The following is a 22,843-nucleotide window of genomic DNA, read 5'->3' as shown; positions in this document are numbered from 1 at the left end:
TTTTTCCAGTGATTCAGAGAAGTGAGCAATCTGTCAGTAATACATTGAGTGAAATTACTTGTCCTGTAGGAATAACTGCTGACAGTCACTTTATCTCAGGGCTGACCCAAACATCTCCCTGCTGACAAACAAATTACTATGTCTAACTTTGAAAAGGTAACTAGCTTGTTTTTAATTTTGATTGGTCTTTCAGAATCCCTTATACATATACCCTCAGTCCCATTCTTCATTGTATTAAGGAAAAGAAGCAACAAAAAGTGTTTTGAGGGGGACAGGTTTGAATTAATGAGTAAGAAGAAAAAAAAAGTAAAGAAAGGAAAGCCTTATCATTTGGAGCTAAGAAAAGGAATTGTTATTGCTTCTCTCCAAGACTGTTATGCAGATAAAACTGGTAAGTATGTCTACCCAACATTAAGACTGGCAGTGCCGCCAGTGACTGGCTGGGTGAGCGAACACATTACCGAGGCAGTATTGTAGGAATTAATTTTCTTCAATAAAGTGATTTTTTAAGGCTCATATATTTCACAATCTAAACATATGTCACTGTTTCATAAACAAAATAAATGGATTAAAATAATACATTACCAATATGCTGACATGTGGAGATATTTTAATTAGAAATTCTTAAGCTGTGTGATATTTAACTGCTGTATTTGCTAAAGAGAAGCATGCATCATTTAATAAGAAGGCATGAGACAGGTGTGTCACTTTGCATGACATGGTACCAGATTGTGTTTAATACAAGCTACAACTATGAGGCAACATTACTCCCAATTAGAAACAAAACAAAACAAAACAAAACAAAATTACTTTAAGGCTCTATCATATTGAACGTCACCATGTAAAATATATCAATACACTGAAACCACTTTTTCCATTTAAACAAAAGTCACTTAGAGCTTAGTTTCTAAGACAATATTTCTTCAGAAACAATCTAACATCTTAGCTATGTAAAGGCCATATTTACATGACTGCCTCATTATACTGGTCCCCCTTCCTTAACATTCTTTTTGACTTACTTGAAGGATCAATGCTAACATAGCTGAGGAAAGCAAATGGCAACTGGGCCTGAAATTTATAAGGGTAGAGAATTGGAATAAGTAGCAATATAATATATTGTTTACTGTAGCAAGTGCCCTCTCGTCTCTAAAGGTCAAAAGCACTGTAACCTTAGAGTTGCAGTTTCTGATTGTTCCCAGGGTTAAATACATTATCAAAATTAATGGTTCAAGCCCCTCAGCCTTCAGATATATGAGTATTCATGACTCCATCTGCTGAACTGTTCGACTAAAAATAGCATTCTTTGGCCCGCTCTCTTCTAATATTGTGCCCCTGAGGCAGAGAAAACCATGCCTTCGATTAGCACAGAACACACACACACAAAAACTTTCCTGTATCTTCCTTATTTTTAAAAAAAGAAAGAACTGGAATACACTAATGTAAAGGGGGTCTTTCCATGTAAAATACCTTTTCTCTACTTGAGAACCAGATTTCAGGCTTCCAAGGTATAACTATATATAAATGCTGTCAAGATTTACCCAGGCTTATTAATGTTGGAAGTGACAACCTTTGAAGCACAAATGAACTGTAAAAGCAGAACGGACCAGCTCTGAGCCATGCAGCAGGGTGTGTGTGTGTGTGTGTGTGTGTGTGGAGGTGGTGGGGTGGTATGTACATGCTGTGGGCTTTTCTTCCTAAGAATCTCTGTTTAGAAATAAAACCAGTTAACATCATTGCACTGCTTCCTCAGCATCAACAGTTTATCGTGATCATGATTATGGACAGAGCTGTGACATTTTGGCTTGTCAAAGGAGGGGAGAAAACCTTAGCTAGGAAAAAAAAAAGCAGACTTTCAAATCAATAAAGCAAGATTTTAAATTTTGCTCCTCTTGCTCAAGATTTAAAATGTTCATGTCTGTAGCAGCTTAGATATGAGTGTCTACTGTGCTGTTCATAAACATCCCAATAAACATATACCAGGAAAGTTTGGGAAACCTGCCTTTCACACAAGGTCAATCTTTTCTAACTCGGGTACCATAAAAGCAGACAGAACAAAGGTTTCCTGACATAGAGGAAAACATTGCAAATAATGGAAGCAAGAGAACAGAGCAAGAATAAACAAAAGCCCAGGAAACTCTCAAACCAGCCCAAACTTAAACTGTAAAGCTATGAAGGCTCCTGCTGAAATGGGTTCTCTGTTTAGCATAATAAAAGTGACAGGCATTTAGCATTATGTTGTGGTTCTGGGTCAACATCGCTATAGCACTACCCAGATTTGACACTCACATCTGACATCATGGTTTCAAGAAACCCAACAGAAGCCAGAAGCATCAGGGACCAGTGAGTTTGTGGGGGAAAGAAATCAACCTAAGTGAAAAATTAGTAAAAACAAAAACGATTGGGCAGAAAACTGATGAAGGGGAGGTTGATGGGATAGAACTCAACACCTCGAGAGAAAATCAAAGTCAAAGAGGAGAGGAAGTCTTGCAATCATACCAAGGCCACCTGCTTTCACATTCTTTTAAGTACTTAAAAGTTGAACAAACTCTCTGTCCTGAGCAGGTAAGCTTGCTAACTGTCATCATACACAAAGGCTTGTTCCCAATGTCCAGGTTGTCTCTCTGTTTAGCAATCAATCCTAAACAGAGTAGATTTTCAGAATGTCCAGAAATATGGCACCTTTTCTACATCCAAAAGAAAGCCTTATAGCAAAGAAGCCCCTCCTGGCTGTAGAGCAACCAGCAGATACGCCGAATGTGTGTGTCTGGTCATGTGGGGGGGGGCCCCCCCCCCCCCGGGGCTCCTCCTCAGGCTGCTTCCAAGGCGCCCTCTGATCTTGTTCTCTGCTTTCTTAAGAGTGAGCTTTGTCACCTTCCACAAATGCAGATTCCAAAGCAGCAGGGAAGATGTCAAAGGGGCACGTCATTGAGTACATAGTATTTGATAGGTATAGACTGGCAGAGCCAATAAGAGCTGAATATACAACTTTGCTAAATGTAATTATTTCTTCTTTTTTTCTTTTTTAATTGAGTGGCCCATACTAGGTTGGACTATACAATGTAGTATTACATGGAACTCAGGAAGCTAAAGTGTGTTGCATTCTGAGGTAACCTGTCTCCATTTGTGTGTGTGTGTGTGATTCAACAGATAGCTGGTTGTCCCAGAGAAGGAGGCCCATGATACAGGAGAAAAATTGAGCATCACACTGGGGAGAGAAGGACTGGGTGCCCGTAGAGGAAAAGTACTTGGTTCTCAAAAGAGCCACAATGAGCCACCTTCTCCCAAGGAGTAAGAATACCCCAGAAAAACAACAAAGAGCCTTATCGGAAGTTAAATATGAAAAGAACACTATAGATGTTTATGGGGCAAAAAACAACTTCAGGCCCAGACACCCACCTCTACTTCAGCCGGAGAAAACCAAGTCAGGAAACCTGAATTAGGTAGAATTAGAAACCTTGGGTAAGAACTCTGACTCTGTGAATATTTTGTAGCCTTGGTTAAATAACTTGACCTCTCTGAGCCTCTGTCATTTTGTCTGTACAAGCAGGATTTGACCGACTTTACAGGGTGGTCAAACGAGACTTTAAAAAAATGTTTAAGTGTTTTTGTTTTGTTTTGTTTTGTTTTAAACATGATACAGCACTACACATAAAAAAGGAAAAGAGTAAGGGCAATAAAGATGGTTTTGAAGACACTCGTAATGTAAAGAATTTGGCTAAATAGATAGCAATAGCCTCATTCATTCAGGGGTATTGATTTGAGGTTTACTTTTTTTTCTGAAAGAAAAGGAGCAAAAATGAACCTCCTCAGAAATGAGGAAAAGGGAAAGATTATGTTTTTAGTGTTTAGATTGAGTATTTGCCACTTAAAAAAAAAAAAAGCCTAGCATATGACTGAACCATCCAGTCCCCCACCCAATGAAGCACCAATGGAAGTATTCATACCTCAATCTGTTTGTGGTTGTAAGAGTGGCCACCACCATGTTCAAAGGTGTCCAAACTCCTGCCAAAACGGTCACTTAGGCCCTTGAGCCTTGGGTTAATTTGTGGGTGGGACACATGACCCTTCTGTTTAGTAGCATATTCAGAAAAAAAAAAAAAAGACAAAACATACTGTCAGAACTCATGAAACAGAACACATATTTCTAAATCCAGGGTACTGACCACACCACAGAATAAAAGTAGAAGATTTAGTCCCCAGACGCTCTTTCATAGGAACTTGGTAACAAGATCAAACAATGGTACTGGTTCTTACTTCTGCCTCTAACTCAAGGGCACACGCTCTAGCACAACTATTGGAGAAGGAGAAACAGATTAGGTTTCCCGTGAGTGAGGTTTCTCTTCATATTTTACCAACTGCAGTAAGTTCCGGTGTTAGTAGTGGGGAAGGGGAAGGTTTGGAAGAGAGGAAGGGCTGCTGCTTCTGTTAAGCCAAGTTTCTAGTTCTGCTGGACAGTCCATAATGGGTAACATGTTCTGGATGAGGCTTGTGATAAATACTTCTCAAAGTATGGCAAAAATTCTTCCTTGAAGACCCAACTGAAAATGCTCAAAAAATGGTTTTCATCGTAAAATACTTGCACATTATTTTATGTTCAAGTTATGTAGGGAATAGCAAAGAAGACATAAAAGGGCCCAGCCAGATGCTATTCCGTAGATTATTTAAGAAAACTCAAAAATAATCACAGTAAATGATGAGAATAAAACATTACCTTTAAACTTCCCAAAGTATTGAAATTCAAGTTATCATATATGTCCTAAATGTTCCAATTCAGAAGGGTTAGCCATTATTTCAATGAGATTATCTCTTCGTGAAAATACTCATCTTTAAAATCAATTTCCCCTTAAAATGGCAGTGCTAGAAGGGTGTAAAGATCACCTAGTCCTATTGTAAACTTCATTTTACTGTGAAGAAGGTAAGGTGCAAATGATGTTTTATTCCACTTCCTAAACACTTTCTCCCCCGGCTTGGCATTGAATCGAGAACACTGACCCAGAACTAGGTCAGACGCCACCATGTCCAGGCTTTTGGACTGGCACGAGAAAGAGGGTGGGGATGAGGCTACACACACTCAGGTGTAATGTGTTTACATTTTAGCAAATAGCTAAGCAATTTGGTAATAACACCCCCCGCCCCGTTCTATGAGCTGGAAGAAGGAAAATACCCACCTTGTTTTCTGTTTTGATTCGTATGTGTAAAAGCTAATCTGGACATCAATGAAGACGTGGATGGAAAATTGATAAGGAAAAGGCTAACCTATCCTATCACAACTAGCCATAAAAAAAAAAATTGTAAAACCATCAACTCACCTGACAAGAGAATATATAGTAGAGTACTAAGTCATCGTGCCATTTTTCCTTTAAAAATATTGAAACTGGCAGTTTTCTCTTCTAGTTGCAGTACAGTAAGTATATAAGGTGTTAATCCTCCTAGGCTATGCTTAAAAAATTATTTACCATTCAGGCCATTATTTAGCATACAGCTGGTTAGCAGTTTTCCACTAAAGCACTGGCTTGCATCCCACATATTTTTCTGCTGGCACTTACCTGGAGCTGTAAAGGGCTGAGTCCCGAAGCAGCAGCAGCTGCCATTGTTGATGGAATGAACTGTACCGGGTAGTTATCACCTGTCGGAAAGAACAATGCATACAGGTTTAGACAATGCACGGGGAATCGCAGCAGACAAGTACAAACATGGTCCTTGGATTGCCTGAGCTTTACAACATCGCTCTAAGCCCAAACATCTGCAGAAACAAAAGGCTGAGTTGGGCACAGACTTGCAGCCCTGCCGTGGGACTTTTTGTTAACAGATAGCTGGTAGGCAAACTGGCAAAACATGAATGTGATGTTAAAAAAATTAAATGTGCAATTCAAGCATGTTCACTCCATTACAAATCTTGTAATACATCATTTTTTTAAGAGTAAAAAAAATACCTTAAAGCCAGGCTGACACTCAGTTCACCGAGAAAGCATTAAGGCTTTTATATTAGAACAACAAAACGTTTGGCTTTGGGAGGCAAGGCAGAGCATTCGAGTCCAAAAAAAGATGATGAGCTGTTGACTGTCCATAGTTCTAAACGTTATTTTATTTAAAAAAAAAAAAAAAGAGAGACAAAAATTTTTTTTAAATGCAACCTCTTCAATTTGATAGTGGGGAGAGGGAGGCTAATCTTATCTGCCGACATTCTGTGAAATGCCTTGTATCCCAGCGAAGAGTGGAAACCTTCTTTTTCTGAATTAATTTCTGGTGGATCCTCGTATGGAACCACGTACGTTGGGTACTTATTCCTTATTCCCTAATGATGATCTGACTAAATAACCACACATTTTACATGGAATATTTGCATTAGAAGCCTGGCAGAGCTTGAGCACGGTTCAGCAGGGAGCAGTGCTACGTGTTCACGTGTTTCTGACTCCAGACCACTCCTAAATACGGGGTCTGAAGTGCCTCCTGTCTGTGACCTAGGAACACGGGCTGTGGGCGGTGACCTGAAGAGCCAGGAGACAGCGGCGAGGAATACCTTGTGGTAGCGGTGACTGAAATCCAAATTAATACTCGTGTATAAATTACACAATATCAGCGATTTAATGGCTTCATCTACTTATTTAAAGTCAGTGTTATGTACTATCTCTAGGCTATATTTTAATAGGCTGTTCCTCCACACATTTTTGACATTCATAATAATCACGCTGTTTTGCATGAACTTTTACGTCCTCAAAGCTGAAATGTCATAATGAAGAGACAGTAGGAAAAGAATCACAGAAATAAAGGCGGTCAACTGGAAAGCAATAAAGCCTCTTTTTTTTTTTTTTTTGTCTGTATGGACACTACCTGGAGCCTTCCTGATGGCCCCCAGTTCCCGAGAACTAATCCCGCTTTGCCACATGAAGGGGGCTCCTCAGTTGGCCCAATGTCAATGTTAAGTTGCTTTCGCTTTTAACAAATTGTTCGCTGCTAATCTACACAGTCTCTTTGCATCATATCCATAATACCTCATCAGACCATTGAGCACAGTGTGTGCTTGTACACAGTCCAGTAACAATTGGCTTCTGATTGCATATGGAGCGCGGCGACAATGCATTCAGCAACACTATATTGTGCTGGTCTCCTATGGAGTAATGTTCAAAATATCTGATCTTGTTTTTCCCCTTCCATGAGGTTGATTTTGGTTTGCAGTGCCACATGAGCTTTTTAGAAAAGATAACTAGGCCAAATTATTTTTTATAGTAAATGACTGTCACTGTATGCTTAAATAATTCTACTGATCTTCTTGATATTTACACTAAATTCTCTGATAAAAGAATACAATAATCTAAGTCAAATACTATTTCTTTAGCCAGTATCCTATCAGGTTAAAAATATATATATAAAGCAAGGCTGAATTAATGATGCTTCAAAAATAGGGGGGGGAAATACCATTCTAACCATCAACATGGACTGCCTCCTGGAACATTTTAAAGCTATTCTTTCTTTAAATATCATGCATTATTCATATTAACTCTAAACCACAACCCCCCACCCCCATAAGTTTAATACCAGTTGCTTTATTTGTACTAAAACATTTTTCATGTCAAACACATTTTAAAAAATCAAACTCTAAAAGAATTCCCTGGGGCACTCCTTTTTTCATAGCTGTCATGCTTTTATGCTATGAAATAGCTGATTTTTTTAAAATAGTTTTTGGCTTGCCAGTTAATTTATTACTATCTCCACCACACCCTGTAGTACTCTCCAGCTCACCTGCTGGCTACAAACAGCTTTCTTTCCACTGCTGACAAGCATATTTTTAAAACGTTCTTAACCTTTCTGCTGCTTTGAATCTGTATCTACATACAATCTTTGGAAAGCTATTTCTCTAGAACATATCACTGTATTGATACAAAAGGTAAAAATGAATACATTAGAGCAACAGAGTATATCACAAAGAATAATTAGAAGAGAAAGAGAAAGGAAAAGGCAGATGAGGGCAAAGGAAAAACGGAGTTAAAAGTAGAAGAGAAAAACATAAGAGGGAGAGGAATTTAGAGTATAGTGAAGTTTAATTTTGTTATAACAAAGTGTTCTTCCTCTCCACCCCACCTCTACCCCCCTTTAATTTTCTCCGTGTTAGAGAAGATCAAGAAAAAGTTCTCAGTGGCTTGGCAAGGAATCAGTCAACATGTTGTAGCAATTTTTTTCAAATTTGTCTCTGGGTTTGAAATGCTTGCGTGAGGACCCATTCTTTTTAAATGTGTACAAAGGAAGATGAAGCCTGTTGGAACAGGTTGGCTTTAGGCTCTGCTATAATCTGTCCCTTGCTACCTCTGGTATAGGAAGACAACCTCCAAAAGCCACTTTGGGAAATAATGCCCATCCGTAAACGCATGTTCCCAGCCTTCTAGATTATTCACCTGACTATTTGTACCTGAGGATTACAAAACAAATGCAAAACAGGATTAAAAAAATCTATGGAAACGTTGCCTGACGTTAGCTTCATTTGTCACAATAGGCAACATTCCTTTGGAATCAAAGCAGCCCCACAGCAGGAGTCCCTCAGTGAGAAAAAGTACATTTTTTAATTTTCAGGGAAACTGAAATGAAGCCAAAACTTACTAAGACTTAAATACAGGAGACGGTTGAGCTTGTCTTAAGAACCTAGGACCCATTAGACTCAGGATACCCACTACAAGAATACCCCTAGTTTGTATAATTCAGATACAAATTTCACTTTTATTAAAGAGTCAAAAATCCTGTGGGTAAAATGCTGTCCATTTACTTGGATTCTTCAGAAAGACAAGGGACTGAGATGGTTTTAGTCTTCTGAGATATTACCTTCAGGTATTAACCCATTGAGGAAATCCTTTAGAGAGGTTGGGAGGAGTGGAGAAGAAAAAATACATTAAACTAAGAGACAGGATTCAGAGAGTCTTCAGTAACTGGCTCAAAGTCTCATACCTCATTTTCTACCCTTCAAAACAGAAGAAAAATACATGACACATCCCTAACTATCTCACAGATTATTGGGTGGTGGCATCATATGATGATGGTGAATTATTTGAGTTGCCAAATAACTTATAGATAGATGTCACTTTTATGGGCTGTCATTCTTGCTACAATATGGAAATATTTCAACTACTATCACCAATATAGACTTAGACACGCCACTTTGCATCTTTCCCGGAGGTGTGTATTCATAATAGCAAAATATTACAACTTCCCCGTATTCTGAGGGAATGTCATAATGAAGCTGAATTTGTCTTTGTAAGACATCACATTGCAGCAAAAGTTAGCTGGTAATGGGTGACATATTTATAATCTTAAAAATAAAACAAAACCTTCCATTTGTTTTAAGGACAACAGGACCAAATTTGGCAAGGATTGTAGTGCGTATTGCTGAGCTCACCATACTTTATTTCTCCCTCTCTATTCATCAAACTATAAATCAATGATGAAAAGAATCTTGGTCCTAGGACTTTTTCTAAGAGCATCTGCATTGTTTTTCATATCTTTAAAGAAGCTAAGAATCAAGGATCAATCTTAATGTCTTCACTTATTTCATAGATGCATCCAGACCCTTGACCAATCATATGAAAATCCATGGAATTTGTCACAATAACAATTAGTTAAGTGAGAGTAGATGAACTGATATAAACTCATCCCCATTATAAGAAATCAAATTACAATAACAACTCAAAAGTTCATGCCTTAATGGTAGCTCACCAATGATATAGCCTCCATATACAAAGGAGGGCACACTTAAAAAGATATCCATAAAAGCAGGTTAGTTTACATGGGTGAACGTATTTTCTTCTTGGACCTCAACATTTTTATTTAAAAACGAGAGTACGAATCCGAAGAACCTCAGATGCTTTGATATCAGGTAGATGATAGACTTAATCCAGCAATAGTGGTTACACACCTCTGCTTTAATTCTGGAAGAGGTGGAAATGGCTAGCTTTACAAGATGCCATTTGGATAACCCCGTACATATAAATCATATTTTTTCCACAGCAAAAAAAAAAAAAAAAGAAAGGTAGATTTTTCTTAATATCGTACACATTTTGACCATGTCTGCAAGAGTATAAAATGTCAAATCAGAAACTTCAGTCTGAATTCTATCTCCACTAATTTCTAGACGGGAAGCTTGGAGAGTTAATCAACTTCAGTGACTTTTAGGTTTTTTTCTTTTAACAAAATAAAGACAATGCCACTTGTATCTTAGAATTGTTATGAAAATATATATTTGTATGTACTTATATATATTTATTTCATATAAATATATATTCATTTATTTTATGTAAATATATTTATTTTATTTATATAAAACATATTACATATACATATCTTGGCATATAAATGGTGCTCAAGAAATACTAACTGAAACAAAGGAATTAGCAAGAAACATTAGGTAACAATTATACACGAATGAATTAGAAAATCTACCAGAAATGGACAAACTTCTTGAAACACACAAATTTCCTAATCTGACTCAAAAACAAATAGAAAGTATCAACAGACCTATAACAAATAAAGAAATTGGATCAGTAATCAAAAACCTCCCAACAAAGAAAAGTCCTGGACCAAATGGCTTCACCAGTAAATTCTACTGAACATTTAAGAAAAATTAACACTAATCCTTTCCAAAATCTTCAAAAAATTAAAGAAGAGGAAACAGTTCCTAACTATGAGATAATGAGGCCAACATTACCTCGGCGCCAAAGCCAGATAAAAACATCACAGAAAAAGATAACAGACCAATATCCTTTATGAATATAGATGCAAAGGTCCTCAACAAAACATTAGCATAGTGACTCCAACAGCATATTCACCATGACAAGGTAGGATTTATCCTAAGAAAACAAGGGCAGGCAGTTCAACATTAAAAAAAAAAAATCAATGTACTACATCACATTTATAGAACAAAGGGGGGAAACCCACATGATCATCTGAATTGATGCAAATAAGGCATTCGATAAAATCCAATGCCCTTTCATGGTATTTGTGAAAAACCCACAGCTAATATCACACTCAATGGTAAAATACTGAAAGCTTTCCCCTTAAGATACCAGAAACAACACAATGATGCCACTTTCACTGCTGCTCTACAACATTGTACTGGAAGTTCTAGCCAGCACTATGAGACCACATACATACATACATACTCATATACTTATACATACATACATTCATAAATGCAGGCATCCAAGTTGGTAAGGAAGAGGTATAACTATATTTGCATATGGCAGGATCCTATAGATACGAAATCCCAAAGAATCCACAAGAAAGCTAAAAGAGCTAATAAACAAATTCAGCCGAGTTTCAGGGTGCAAGGAACACAATCAATTGTGTTTTTACATGCCAGCAATGAACAATCTAAAAGGAAATTAGGAAAACAATCCTGTTTGCAATAGCATCTAAAAGAAGTATTTAGAAATAAATCTAACAAAGGATGTAAAAAGATTTGCACACTGAACTATAAAATATTGCTGAAAGAAAATTTAACAGACCTAAATAAATGGGAAGGCATCCATGTTCGTTGACAAGAAGACTTAACGTTGTTAAGATGTCGATACTACCCAGAGCAATCTATAGATTCAGTGAAATCTCTGTCAAAATCCCAACAATCCTTTTCACAGAAATAGGAAAGCAGATCCTCAAATTTATTGGAACTGCAAGGAACCCCAATAGTCCAAACAATCTTGAAAAGGAAGAATAAATTTGGAAGACCCATACTTCCTGACTTCAAAATTTACTACAAAACTACAGTACTGAAAACAGTTTGATACGGGCATAAGAATAGATATGTGGCCAATTAAACAGAATAAAGAGCCCAGGGTAAATCCTAACATATATGTTTACTTGATTTTTGACAAGGGTGCCAAGACCTTTCAATGGGGAAAGGACATCTTTTCAACAAATAGTGCTGGGAAAACTGGATACCCACATGCAAATACTTTACACCATACATAGTAATGAACTCAAATAGATGAAAGACCTAAGCTTAAGTACTAAAACTATAAATCTCTTAGAAGAAAACACAGGAGTAAATCTTTTGATTTGGCAACGATTTCATGGATATGACACCAAAAGCACTGGCAACAAAAGTAAAAATAAGTAAATTATACTTCATCAAACTTAAAAACTTTTGTGCATCAAAGGATACCATCAAGTAAGTAAAAAGACAACCTACAGAATGGGGGCAAGCATTTGCAAATCATGTATCTGACACAGGATAATATCTAGAATATATAAAGAACTTCTGAAGCTCAGCAACAACAAAACAGAAACATTCCAATTAAAAAATGGGCAAAGTACTTAGACATTTCTCCAAGGAAGATAACACAAATTCCCAATAAGCATATGAAAAATGCTCAAAATCATTGATCACTAGGGAAATGAAAATCAGAACCAAGGTGATACCATTTCACATCTACTAGGACATCTACATATTTTTTTAAAGTTAGAAAATAACAATTGTTGGTGAGGATGTGAAAAAATCTAAACTCTCTTACATTGCTGGTGGGAATGTAAAATGGAGCAGCCTATGTGGAAAACAGTTTGGCAGTTTCTCAAAAAGTTAAACAGAACTACCATATGACCCAACAATTCCACTCCTACATATACATCCATAAGAACTGAAAGCAGGGGCTGGAAGAGGTATTTGTATATCAATGTTCACAGCAGCATTATTCACAATAGTCAAAAGGTGGAAACAGGGGTGACCGGTTAGTTCAGTTGGTTAGAGCATGGTGCTGATAATACCAAGGCTGCCAGTTCGATCCCCACATGGGCCACTGAGCTGCACCCTCCCTAGGAGAGTCAACTATGCCATTGTAGCATGAAAGCAATGTGTAACCAATGACCATGGCTGTTCCCCAATAAAATTTAAAAAACAAAAAAAGGTGGAAACAACCCAATTGTCCATCAACAGATGAATGGATAAACAAACGAACGAACAAAACACACACACCCACACAGCCCCCCCACACACACACAGAGACATATAAATATAATAGGATATAATTCAGCCATAAAAGGAATGAATATTTGATATATGATATAACATGAATGGACCTTGAAGACATTATGCATAGTGAAATAAGCCAGACACAGAGGGGCAAATATTATATGATTCCATTTATATGAAGAACCTAGACTAGGCATATTCATAGAGAAAGACAGCAGAACAGAAGTTACTAGGAATTAGGTGTAGGGGAATAGGGAGAGTTATCATTTAATGCCCACAGAGTTTTTTTTTGGTAACGATTAAAAATTTGGGGTATAGATACTGGTGATGGTTACACAAGATTGCAAATGTATTAATGCCACTGAGTTGTACATTTACAAACAGATAAGTTGTTATGTTTGTTTTACCACAATTTTTTTTTTAAAGAAGCATTAGATATACTTATAAAATTGCTTTTGGTCATCAGGCAGAGGGACAGTATATTTCAGTCAAATGCTCAGTTTTTGGACATTTCTAATGGATAAGGATATAGTTTAATGTAATTAAATTTACTTAGTTTCATGGTCAGACTTTACCCCCAAAGCTAGTACTTTAGAAATTTTAAAAGAACTTTCATACATTTTAACAAATGTAATCTTTACACCCACACTGAGCAGTGGACAAATCATAACATATTTTTTTAGATGACAAAAATGTGAGGCTCAGCAAGGTTAAACGATACATTCAAGTAAGAATTAAAATACTCCATGTAAAATATTTAGCACAGCATTTGGCACAAAGTAACTATTCAGCGAGCTTTAGCTAGTATCATACCTAATAAGTGAGTGGAGGAGCCAGGAGCGGCCAGGGGCGTCTCCTAAGATCTCATAGGAAGCATCCAGGGTGTTGCTCCTGCAGCAATCATTTAAGAAACCCCAGCTACACAAAGCCCATGGGTCAGCGGCATCCTCCCTGACACATGAAGGAAGCTGCCTACTGTTTTTATTTCACAGGCGATTCCATCTTGATCTGATACCCACATTGGCAGCTATGAAGGAGGCTTAATCTTTTACTTTTCTCACCAATAAGTGCTCAAATGTGTGTGTCTTGCCGTGAATCGCTGCATCTCTTAGTATCACGATAGGAAAGAGCGACGCAACCACAATTCGGTTCTGGGCCCTGCTGAGTTCCTTTCCAGAAAGATTCCTCGAATTATAGAGCCATTAAAAATGTTTTTGGATTAGGGGTTAAAACTCAATAATGCTATTTCTGCATAGATCAATCTGGTAGATGTTCCCCTAAAACTGCATAATCCCTGTGAGTAATGTGCATGGAGGTAGAAGAGCTTGCTTGGTGCTCACTGCACACTGTGCCCCCAAAATGTTCAGGGCAATGGGTCTGATCGCCTGAAGGGAAGAAGGCCCAGAGGCCTACTGTACTTGTTTAGACTGTCCTAATATGGATTCAGAAACAGTCAGCTTAGACAGAGAACATCACCCTAAGGTGGGTCTGTCTTCCTGGAAATCAAGATGGTTATTTGATCAGCTGGAGGCACAAACTCTATGGAAGGTGGGAAAGGAGCAAAGAGAGAGTCATTTATTTTGTTATTTATAAAGACCAAGGCAGCCCTTGCTGGTCTTCTTACTTAGGGAAACAAAATATAAAGTATGTCGCCATTCAAGGCTTTTATATGTGTCAAAAATTTAGTCCTTCTCTGTGTATTTCCAGTGAAATTCACATAGCTCAGCTTGGGGCAAATACGTGTTCCTAGTCCAGACTCCTGTCCAACAGTATTCTCCTCCAGTTCACGCGAATAACAAGATCAAGTCTCCTGAGTATGTAGAGCTTCTCTACAAATAGCATAAGAACATATCATTTTAATCCCTTTTAAGTATCATTTTTTATATACAATAAAGCCTAGATTAGCCAAAGGATTAAAGAATTTAAAGTTGTGGTTAATTAAATTATCTGCCATCACTCAGGAGTCACCAGAAAATACTTTTTTTTTTTTACCAGCCTTGCTTATGAATAAAAAATTGTCCTCCAGGTCCAATCCATTGTCCTGTCTTAACCAGAATGTTCGGGCTGACATAACAATTACACCTTTCCTACCGCAGGATGCCACTCCATGCTGCAGACATCATGCCCATGGCAGCAACTCGCTCCTGCACAATGTTGTTCCAATCTCTATATTGTTCTTAGTGACATATGATCATCTTAGTGATGCTGTATGAGGAGACTTTTCTTTTTTTAATGCTCCCAATTCATTGACTATATAACAATATCTTCCCCCATGAAAAAATGTCATTATTGTTTCAACAAAATTAGCTACATAATGTTAAGTATGTTGATGTCTATATCCAGCAGAAAAGTCAGATGCCCATTCCTGATATTGAAGTGTGGAGAATTTTAAATTAAAAACACTGAAATTAAATAGGCAGTGTCCACATACAGTTCATTTAAAAGGCTTCTAAGACTGGTGTAGGAATGACGACCCCTATACCAGCGCATTAGGAGAAGCCAGCACATTTAGTTTACATCCGTGTTTTGAAAGGAAATCAAGATGAAGAAATAGTTTGAAGCTATTTATAGGGACTACAGAAGGACTACACCGTTGCACTGACAGGAACATATTGTCTCAGATAAAATATACTCTTGTCCTTAGTACGGATGCCAATTTCATAAGCAATATCACTTGCTCTAAAAATTCTGCTCTAGAAAAAAAATCAATTTTTAGCAATCTGAATAACAATTTTCTTTCACTCAGGTATCCCAAAACCTTTGGTAATACTAGGTTTGACTAATTTGTAACTGAGGAATTTTCAAAGTCAGTCCTTAAGTTAGCCGATTCCTGAACATCTCTATTCCTTGAATCATTTGCGTTTTGACGCTGACATCTTACCTTTCCTTACAAGGAACGGGGTTCTCTACCAAAAGCAATAGTGTAATCGATGGCAACAAGCAATTAAAATAGATGTTCAAACTCCCCAGGTTTGTGTCTATGCTATTTAGTAAGCTTCCTTACCAAGAATTTTAGTAAAGTGATTTATATTTTATTATTGCCTTTAAGCATATTAAAATGCCTTTGTTCACTGTATAAATCCCACACACAAAGAAACTGCTGCACTCAGATTTGTTGCACTCAGGCTTGGTGGTTAATATAAGCAGGTTAATATGTTAAAAAGAACTTGACACAGAAATTATTAATGAGTAGAACAAGGTCACTACTTCTGAGCTGAGGTCACTTACAAAGAATGCACAAATGAAATTAAGGTTGACTTTTATTTACTTGACTATCTTCTTACGTTGGATTCCTTTGGCAACATATCTTTAAACATTTAAAGCCCTGTTTACAAGGAGGCTCTGAAAGAAGCTTCAAACCATTATGTGTCCCTAATTGAATTCCCCAGGAGTCCAGTAAACTCCGAGGAATAAAGAAAAATCATAACATTTGCTAAATCGTCTCAAAACATATTTCACTGCAAGGTTATGTGACCTGTTTATTGAGGTTCAAAGATGAATGAGAAAATACAACTGCATGCTTCATTATTTAGATTCAAATCCAAAGGAATTTTACCTATTAATAGTAAGCTAATTAAATCGGTCCAGTTATAACTTTTCTTCTAAGAGAAACCAAACAACAAACAATAATAACATTTTATAGGTAGGTGACCACTATCCCAGAGTATAAAAGCTCGGGGGGGAGGGGGGGAAGAAAGCATCTTGAATCCAAGACAATTATTCACAGTAAAGGTAGGAGAGAGAGCTGACAGAAATTTGTAGTCTTCAGGGAAAGCAGCATTTCATCTGTGAATTCAAAACAAGCTCAAGTGGAAGAGGAGAAAGTAAAAAAGTTTTTAGCAACCAATTAGTCTATTAACATGTCACCCTCCCAATTAACTCCCCAATTCTCATTTTACTTTAAAATAAGCTTGTGTGAGCTTGTTAGTCATAGTTCTTTAGTGTGCTCCTGTGTTTGTTGTGACTACTGAGCAAAACCATGTGGATTTTTAGCGTTTTCCCAAAAGAATGTTAAATCCCTTTCTACTTACCTGGTTTGTATGTTATTCCAGGGGGGAAGAGGAATCCCTGTTGGGCCGCAGCAGCAGCTGCCAGGGTCCGCTGGTCATGTGGAAAAATTGGGATCATGAGCGGAGGCATGTGACCCTGAACCTGCTAAACAGAAGAGAGCCTATGATCAGACAGAGAGCAAACGTATGCCACCAAAGTATTTGTTTTTCACTCCTGGTGGTGTGCGGGTACCCACACAGCCACCCACTTCTAACCCCAACCCAAACATGCTCCCTGAGAAAACGCACACAGAATTCCCCAAATCCCTCCTCTGAGATTCCATCAGCACCAAGAACATACCTTCACTGTGAACTGGCATCATCCCTGCTCTTCCACTAAATTGTAGCTAATGGTTTTCTTTTATCTTGACTTGTTTCCTTTTATTCTCTCTCTCTCTCTCTCTCTCTCTCTCTCTCTCTCTCTCTCTCTCTCTCTCAAAAACAAAGAACTAGGAGAACTAAGTTTGCTTCTTTGTACAATGTTAAAAGGCTTTGCCCTTTCACCTGCTTTGCATGCGGTGCTTTATTTTGAAACCAGTGCTTAGTATCCTTGGTCAGAAAAATCATGTCTAATTGTTATATATTCCGAAAGCTCTAGCTCCCCAGTTGAGGCGTCTTATTTCACGGCCTCGCTGCATTATGTTAAACATATAGCTCGTCAGATTTAAGGCTACTACATCTTGGCTCCCAATTAAACTAATATTCTTTGCCATACACACCTCGATGCAACATATAAATTGCTTGTCTGGCTAAGCAGTTTTACAGCTTTATGCACTCCCATGTAGCTCCGTAATTATGGAGTTGTATTCAGAGAGCATTTCACAATAAATCCTACTATATCAAATTTCATTTGACCTCCATAAATGTATCAAAGAGCACAAAAATGCAAAATAGAAAATCTTCACGCTATATCAGTATTTGTGTTCCATATAAAGGAAATAAGAGCTATGACAGAATCATGCCTGTGAAAATCACATTTTAATTTCCCAGCTCCCTTCTTTACGCGGTGCATGCTGCCCTGATTCCAGAGGAGCATCACAGGGAGGTTTTGTCCTGGCTTTTAGGGCATGATTGCATAGGGGGAACGCACACGACTTTTGTTATTTAAAGGTCAGAACTAGGACGTTTTAACAGAAAAGATCTTTAAGTTCAAACTGGGTCTTTGGCCTCTTTACTAGTATAAAAGGGCTACATTATATCCTATTTAAGATACAAACGTTCACCAGTAATTCTACCAACCCCAAACCATTCCCCCCGTTTAAATCCCCAAATTTTCTCTTTCGGCAAAATTCCAAATACTGGCTGATGACCCTGTTTAAAAAGCATCAAGTTTGCCTTGTCCCGTCCGTGTTCCCTCCACAGCCCGGGACATGGTGCAAAGCGCTTCTGTGTGGGTCTAAGACGTTTCATTTACCAACAGTGTTTCTCTAGGGAAAGCCCTAAGATGTGGGTTAATAAAGGGCAAGCAAAAAATAAACACTTTACAGTATTTTTCTGAATTCATTTCTCAGGAAAATCAACTTATAATAAAAAGGTCTTTGTGCAATTACTACCTTGCCAGTGGGGCGTGAAAGAAACTAGCTTTGGGCAGCTATTTCTTCCATTTTAGCTGAGGTAAGCCCAAGTTTTGTACATTAGAGGACAAACTTAGCCTGCTTACATTGGAGCTGATCCCCCTGGTGCCCAGGTCTTGCCTCTAACCCTCTGAACAGCAAAGCACTAGGTTTGCTGCTTAACTCCAGCCTGTTGTGACCTGATGCAAATCTGAGATGTCAAAGATGAGGGCACTGTTCTGTGTCAGCAAATAAAACCCAATTATTTTTTGTGCGTGACTATTGTTTGGGGCAAGAGTATATCAAAGGGAATCATTTCATTTATTTCTAGAATTATGGCACTAGCACATCTAGATCACAGTGGAGATGCTTTACACTCTAGAGTAGGGAAGCAAGGAAGTGAGAAGTCTAGGTATCATGTTCACTTATCCTTTCCTTCTTTCATTTAACAGATATCATTAAGTTATTCTTATGTGTTATGGATCTTGAGACTCAGTGAAAGAATTGGGGCTACTTAGCTTGGGATAGAGAAGATGTTAGGTTATCTACAAATATTTGAAGGAATAATACATGGAAGGAGAAACAGATTAAGTCTGGGCGGTTCCAATGGGCAGAACTAGGCTCAAAAGAAAGAGATTTTAGGGACATTTCATGCAAAGGAGAATTTTCTAATAGTGAGTTATTCAACCATCGCTCTGATCAAAGAGGTCATGTGTTGTCATTTCCTAGAGGTGGCCGAGTAAAGGCTGTATGCCTGTATGTTAGGAATTCTTTAAAGGATATGCATAACTAAACCCCTAATTAGACAAGGACCTACGCAGCCTTTTCAGCTGCATAATTCTACAATTGTTTAAAAGTCAACATTGGGAAGACAATGTGATATGGTCATTCCTTTACTCTCAACACATATTTATTCAGGATCTACTATGCCTACAAAGCCTTTGTTGTCGAACAAATCTGAGCTTAAAGCTACACACCGCCTTCCCTTAGCTGTGTGACCTTGAACAGTTACTTAACCTTCCTGAGTCTATTACTCCCTCATGTAAAAGCCACAGTTAATGATACTACCTCGCATGGTTACTGTAATGATTGAATAGACAAGAAAAGTATGTTTGTGGCACAGTGACTGGTACATCATAGGCACTCTGTAAATGTTACATCCTTGCTCTTTTTTTCATATAGTTTGAATAGTCAGCACTAGAAAGTGATCAATTTACTGAAGAAAAAAAAACAACAAAAAAACAAGAAACAGTGGATCTTATCCATAACTCTAGTTCAAAAAAGAAAACATGAGTCAACTAAGTAATTCAGGTTGGCAGGCAGGGATTTGCCATGTCCTTAGAAGACACTGTGCCTCACAGAGCATTATCCCATCCCAAGCATCCCAAGCATCCTGAAAACCGTGAAAAGAAAGAGGTGGGAGTACTAGGATCATGAAGATGGAATTTGGGATCTTTAGTGTTATTCACTAAGCAGCATCTTATCATGAAAACATACTTTATTTCTACAATGGTGCCCGAGCTCTTCAGATCATGAGACAACCCAAGAGGAACAATGACAGGCATCAGACCGTCACTCTTGATTCTTGGTGCCTGAAGATACGTCCTTTGTAACAAGCTAGGTACATGAGATAACTAAGTAAACTCTCTGGGGTCGTTTTTAATGCCAAAGAGCTGTAGGCATTTCATATTAGCACACACTGTAAGAATTCAGGGAAATTTCTTGCCGTCCATCACCCTCGACAAGGTAGGTAGGGCATGTTAGAAACTTCCAATGCTAACTATCGGCTCAGAGGCAGTTTTCACAAATTGAGAGGCAAAGTAAATAAGGAGAGGGACAGAAGACATAGTGAAATCAATAGTAATGAGAGACTCATAGAGGAGAAATGGAGTTTAGAGCTTATTGAACCTAGTAGCTCCCTGACCAGCAGCATCAGCAACGTTGACCTAAGAACTTCAAAGAAGCAAATTATCAGGCTCCATCCCAGACCTATGAATCAAGAACTCTGGGGGTTGGGTCCAACTACCTAAAATTTAGACTCTAAGCCAGAGCAGTGACACTCAGAGGTCAGTGTGCATCAGAAACTGGAGGGCTTGTTAAAACAGAGGCTGCTCAACCCCACCCTCAGTCTGCTGGTCCAGGGACCATTCTCTGAGAACCACTAATTTAGATCAAACCTCACAATCTACACATCGGGAAACAAGTGGCTAGAGAAGGTACAAGATAGGAGCCTGAGTCCACACTGCCTACCACAGAACAGAATCTAGAGCCCAGAATTGCTAATTACCCTGACCAGGGGTTTGTCCTTGACATTACATGGACTTAAGTGATAGAGAAACGGAAAATCACATGTGTACACTCTTTTGGTAGAGGAAATCTGGACATCTGCAACTAAAAATAATTTTACATATCACAGGTGTGTTGTTGGAGGTAGCTCAGGAGTGCGGATAGTATGTTGTTCAGTTTCAGTTTCTTTCTTCTCTCTTATTTTGTACCCACGACAATTTGATCTCAAACCTGTTGTCATTAATTCCAATAATTTATTACAGTTCATTCACTAGCAATAATCATTTAGCTCCAAATGATAAAAATTGTCCTTAACTTATTTTGAGTAAAACAATGATATGAAAATTCAAAGTGTCCTTTACTAAACACAAGCCAAAATATCCAGTAGCCAATTAGAATCTAGGCTGAGAGAAGATGATGAAAAATTCCCTTCTAGCTCTAATTACAAAAGTAATAACAGTGATGATGATGATGATAATAATTACAGTCGCTAATATTTTCCAGTGTTTCCTATATGCCAACCACTGGGAAAGTGATTTACATGCTCTATCACATTTAATCCTCAAATCTCTATGATGTACTTACTGTTATTCTCATTCACTTAATGAAAAAGAAAAACCATGAGGGGCTAAGTAACTTAGTCAATTAAAAAGTAGTGGAGCCTGGGCCGGCCAAGTGGTGCGATGGTTAAGAGCTGGCTTAGGACGCCAGAGGTTATCGATTCGGATCCCACATATGAGGGCGAGTGACACTGCCCTCTACAGCTAAGATGCTGAACAACAGCTCAACCTGGAGCTGGGCTGCCATGAGTCGCCGGCGACGGCGTAGGCTGCAGCCCCTGCTGCAGTGGGTTGCCATGGGCTACCGTGTGTAGCCAGCAGCCAGCGTGAGCGGCCAGCAGCCGCAGTGAGCGGCCGTCCAGAAGCCGGCGACTGATCTGCCTCACCCGGAAAGAGCACAATGATGGTGCCAACTTGGGCCAGTGAAGTGACATCCTCCACAGCTGGACTGAGGAATAAAGGGACAGCAACTTGTCTGTTCCCCTTCCCCCAATTCCCCAGCGCTGTTCCCATCCCCCCAATTCACCAATAAAAATCTTTAAAAAAAAAAGTAGTGGAGCCAGGATTCAAGTCCAGGCAAATCAGGCTCAAAGTCTATACTTTTAAAGTACCATATTATATTAAGCATGAAGTCATCTTTTGCTAAACAGACCTAAACAAGATAAGGAATATAATTCTTTGTGATAATTATTTGACTGAAAGTTTTATAACCATAATTGTAAATTTACGTGCAGTTGTAATAACACACAGAGATTCCATGTTCCCTTTACTCAGTTTCCTGCAATGGAAACACCTTGAAAAACTGTAGCGCACCCAATGTTCACTGCAGCATTATTCACAGTGGCCAAGGCATGGAAACAACCAACGTGTCCTTCGATAGATGATTGGATAAAGAAGATGTGGTCTATGTACACAATGGAATATTACTCGGCCATAAGAAAAGATGACATACTGACATTTGCAGCAATATGAATGGATCTTGAGATTTTCATGCTAAGTAAAATAAATCAGGCAGAAAAAGTTGAGAACCATATGATTTCACTCATATGTGGGATATAAAACTGTAAGCAACAAACAAAAAATCATAGACAGAAATAACAGTTTATTGGTTACCAAAGAGTAACTGGGGAACAGGGTGATAGAAGAGGGTAAAGGGGTCAAATATATGGTGATAGAAGGAGAACTGACTCTGGGTGGTGAACACACAATATAGAGGATGTATTACAGAATTGTACACTTGAAACCTATATAATTTTACTAAACGTCATCACCCCAATAACTTTAATTTTAAAAAATGAGAAATTACAGTACAATATCACAACCGGGGTACTGACATTGATACAAGCCAACAATCTTATTCAGATTTCCCCTGTGGGATATTTTAAATAAATTATCATATGTGTCTTAAAATTAGCAAGGATAATGGAGGTCTATGAAACCATCTAACTA

General features: G+C 38.2%; 1 protein-coding gene across 6 annotated transcripts in view; it reads right to left on the bottom strand.

Annotated features, from left to right (window-relative positions):
* The window catches only part of SOX6 (SRY-box transcription factor 6), a 625,392-nt gene that overhangs the window by 107,286 nt on the left and 495,263 nt on the right, over positions 1-22,843 (bottom strand). For 3 of the 6 annotated variants that reach the window (XM_019652558.1, XM_019652557.1, XM_019652556.1), the window contains 3 exons: positions 16,978-17,101; positions 5,547-5,626; positions 3,945-4,067 (listed from right to left, as the gene is read on the bottom strand). In XM_019652558.1, coding sequence (XP_019508103.1) covers positions 3,945-4,067; positions 5,547-5,626; positions 16,978-17,101 — 327 coding nt within the window. The remainder of the gene's footprint in view (positions 1-3,944; positions 4,068-5,546; positions 5,627-16,977; positions 17,102-22,843) is intronic. The other 3 variants (XM_019652559.1, XM_019652560.1, XM_019652561.1) reach the window with 3 other exon arrangements.

This window comes from Hipposideros armiger, unplaced genomic scaffold (assembly GCF_001890085.2).
Source record: "Hipposideros armiger isolate ML-2016 unplaced genomic scaffold, ASM189008v1 scaffold_181, whole genome shotgun sequence".
NCBI classification, from domain to species: Eukaryota; Metazoa; Chordata; class Mammalia; order Chiroptera; family Hipposideridae; genus Hipposideros; species Hipposideros armiger.
Note: the sequence above shows the minus strand (reverse complement) of the source record. Positions and strands in the feature narration are given on the sequence as shown.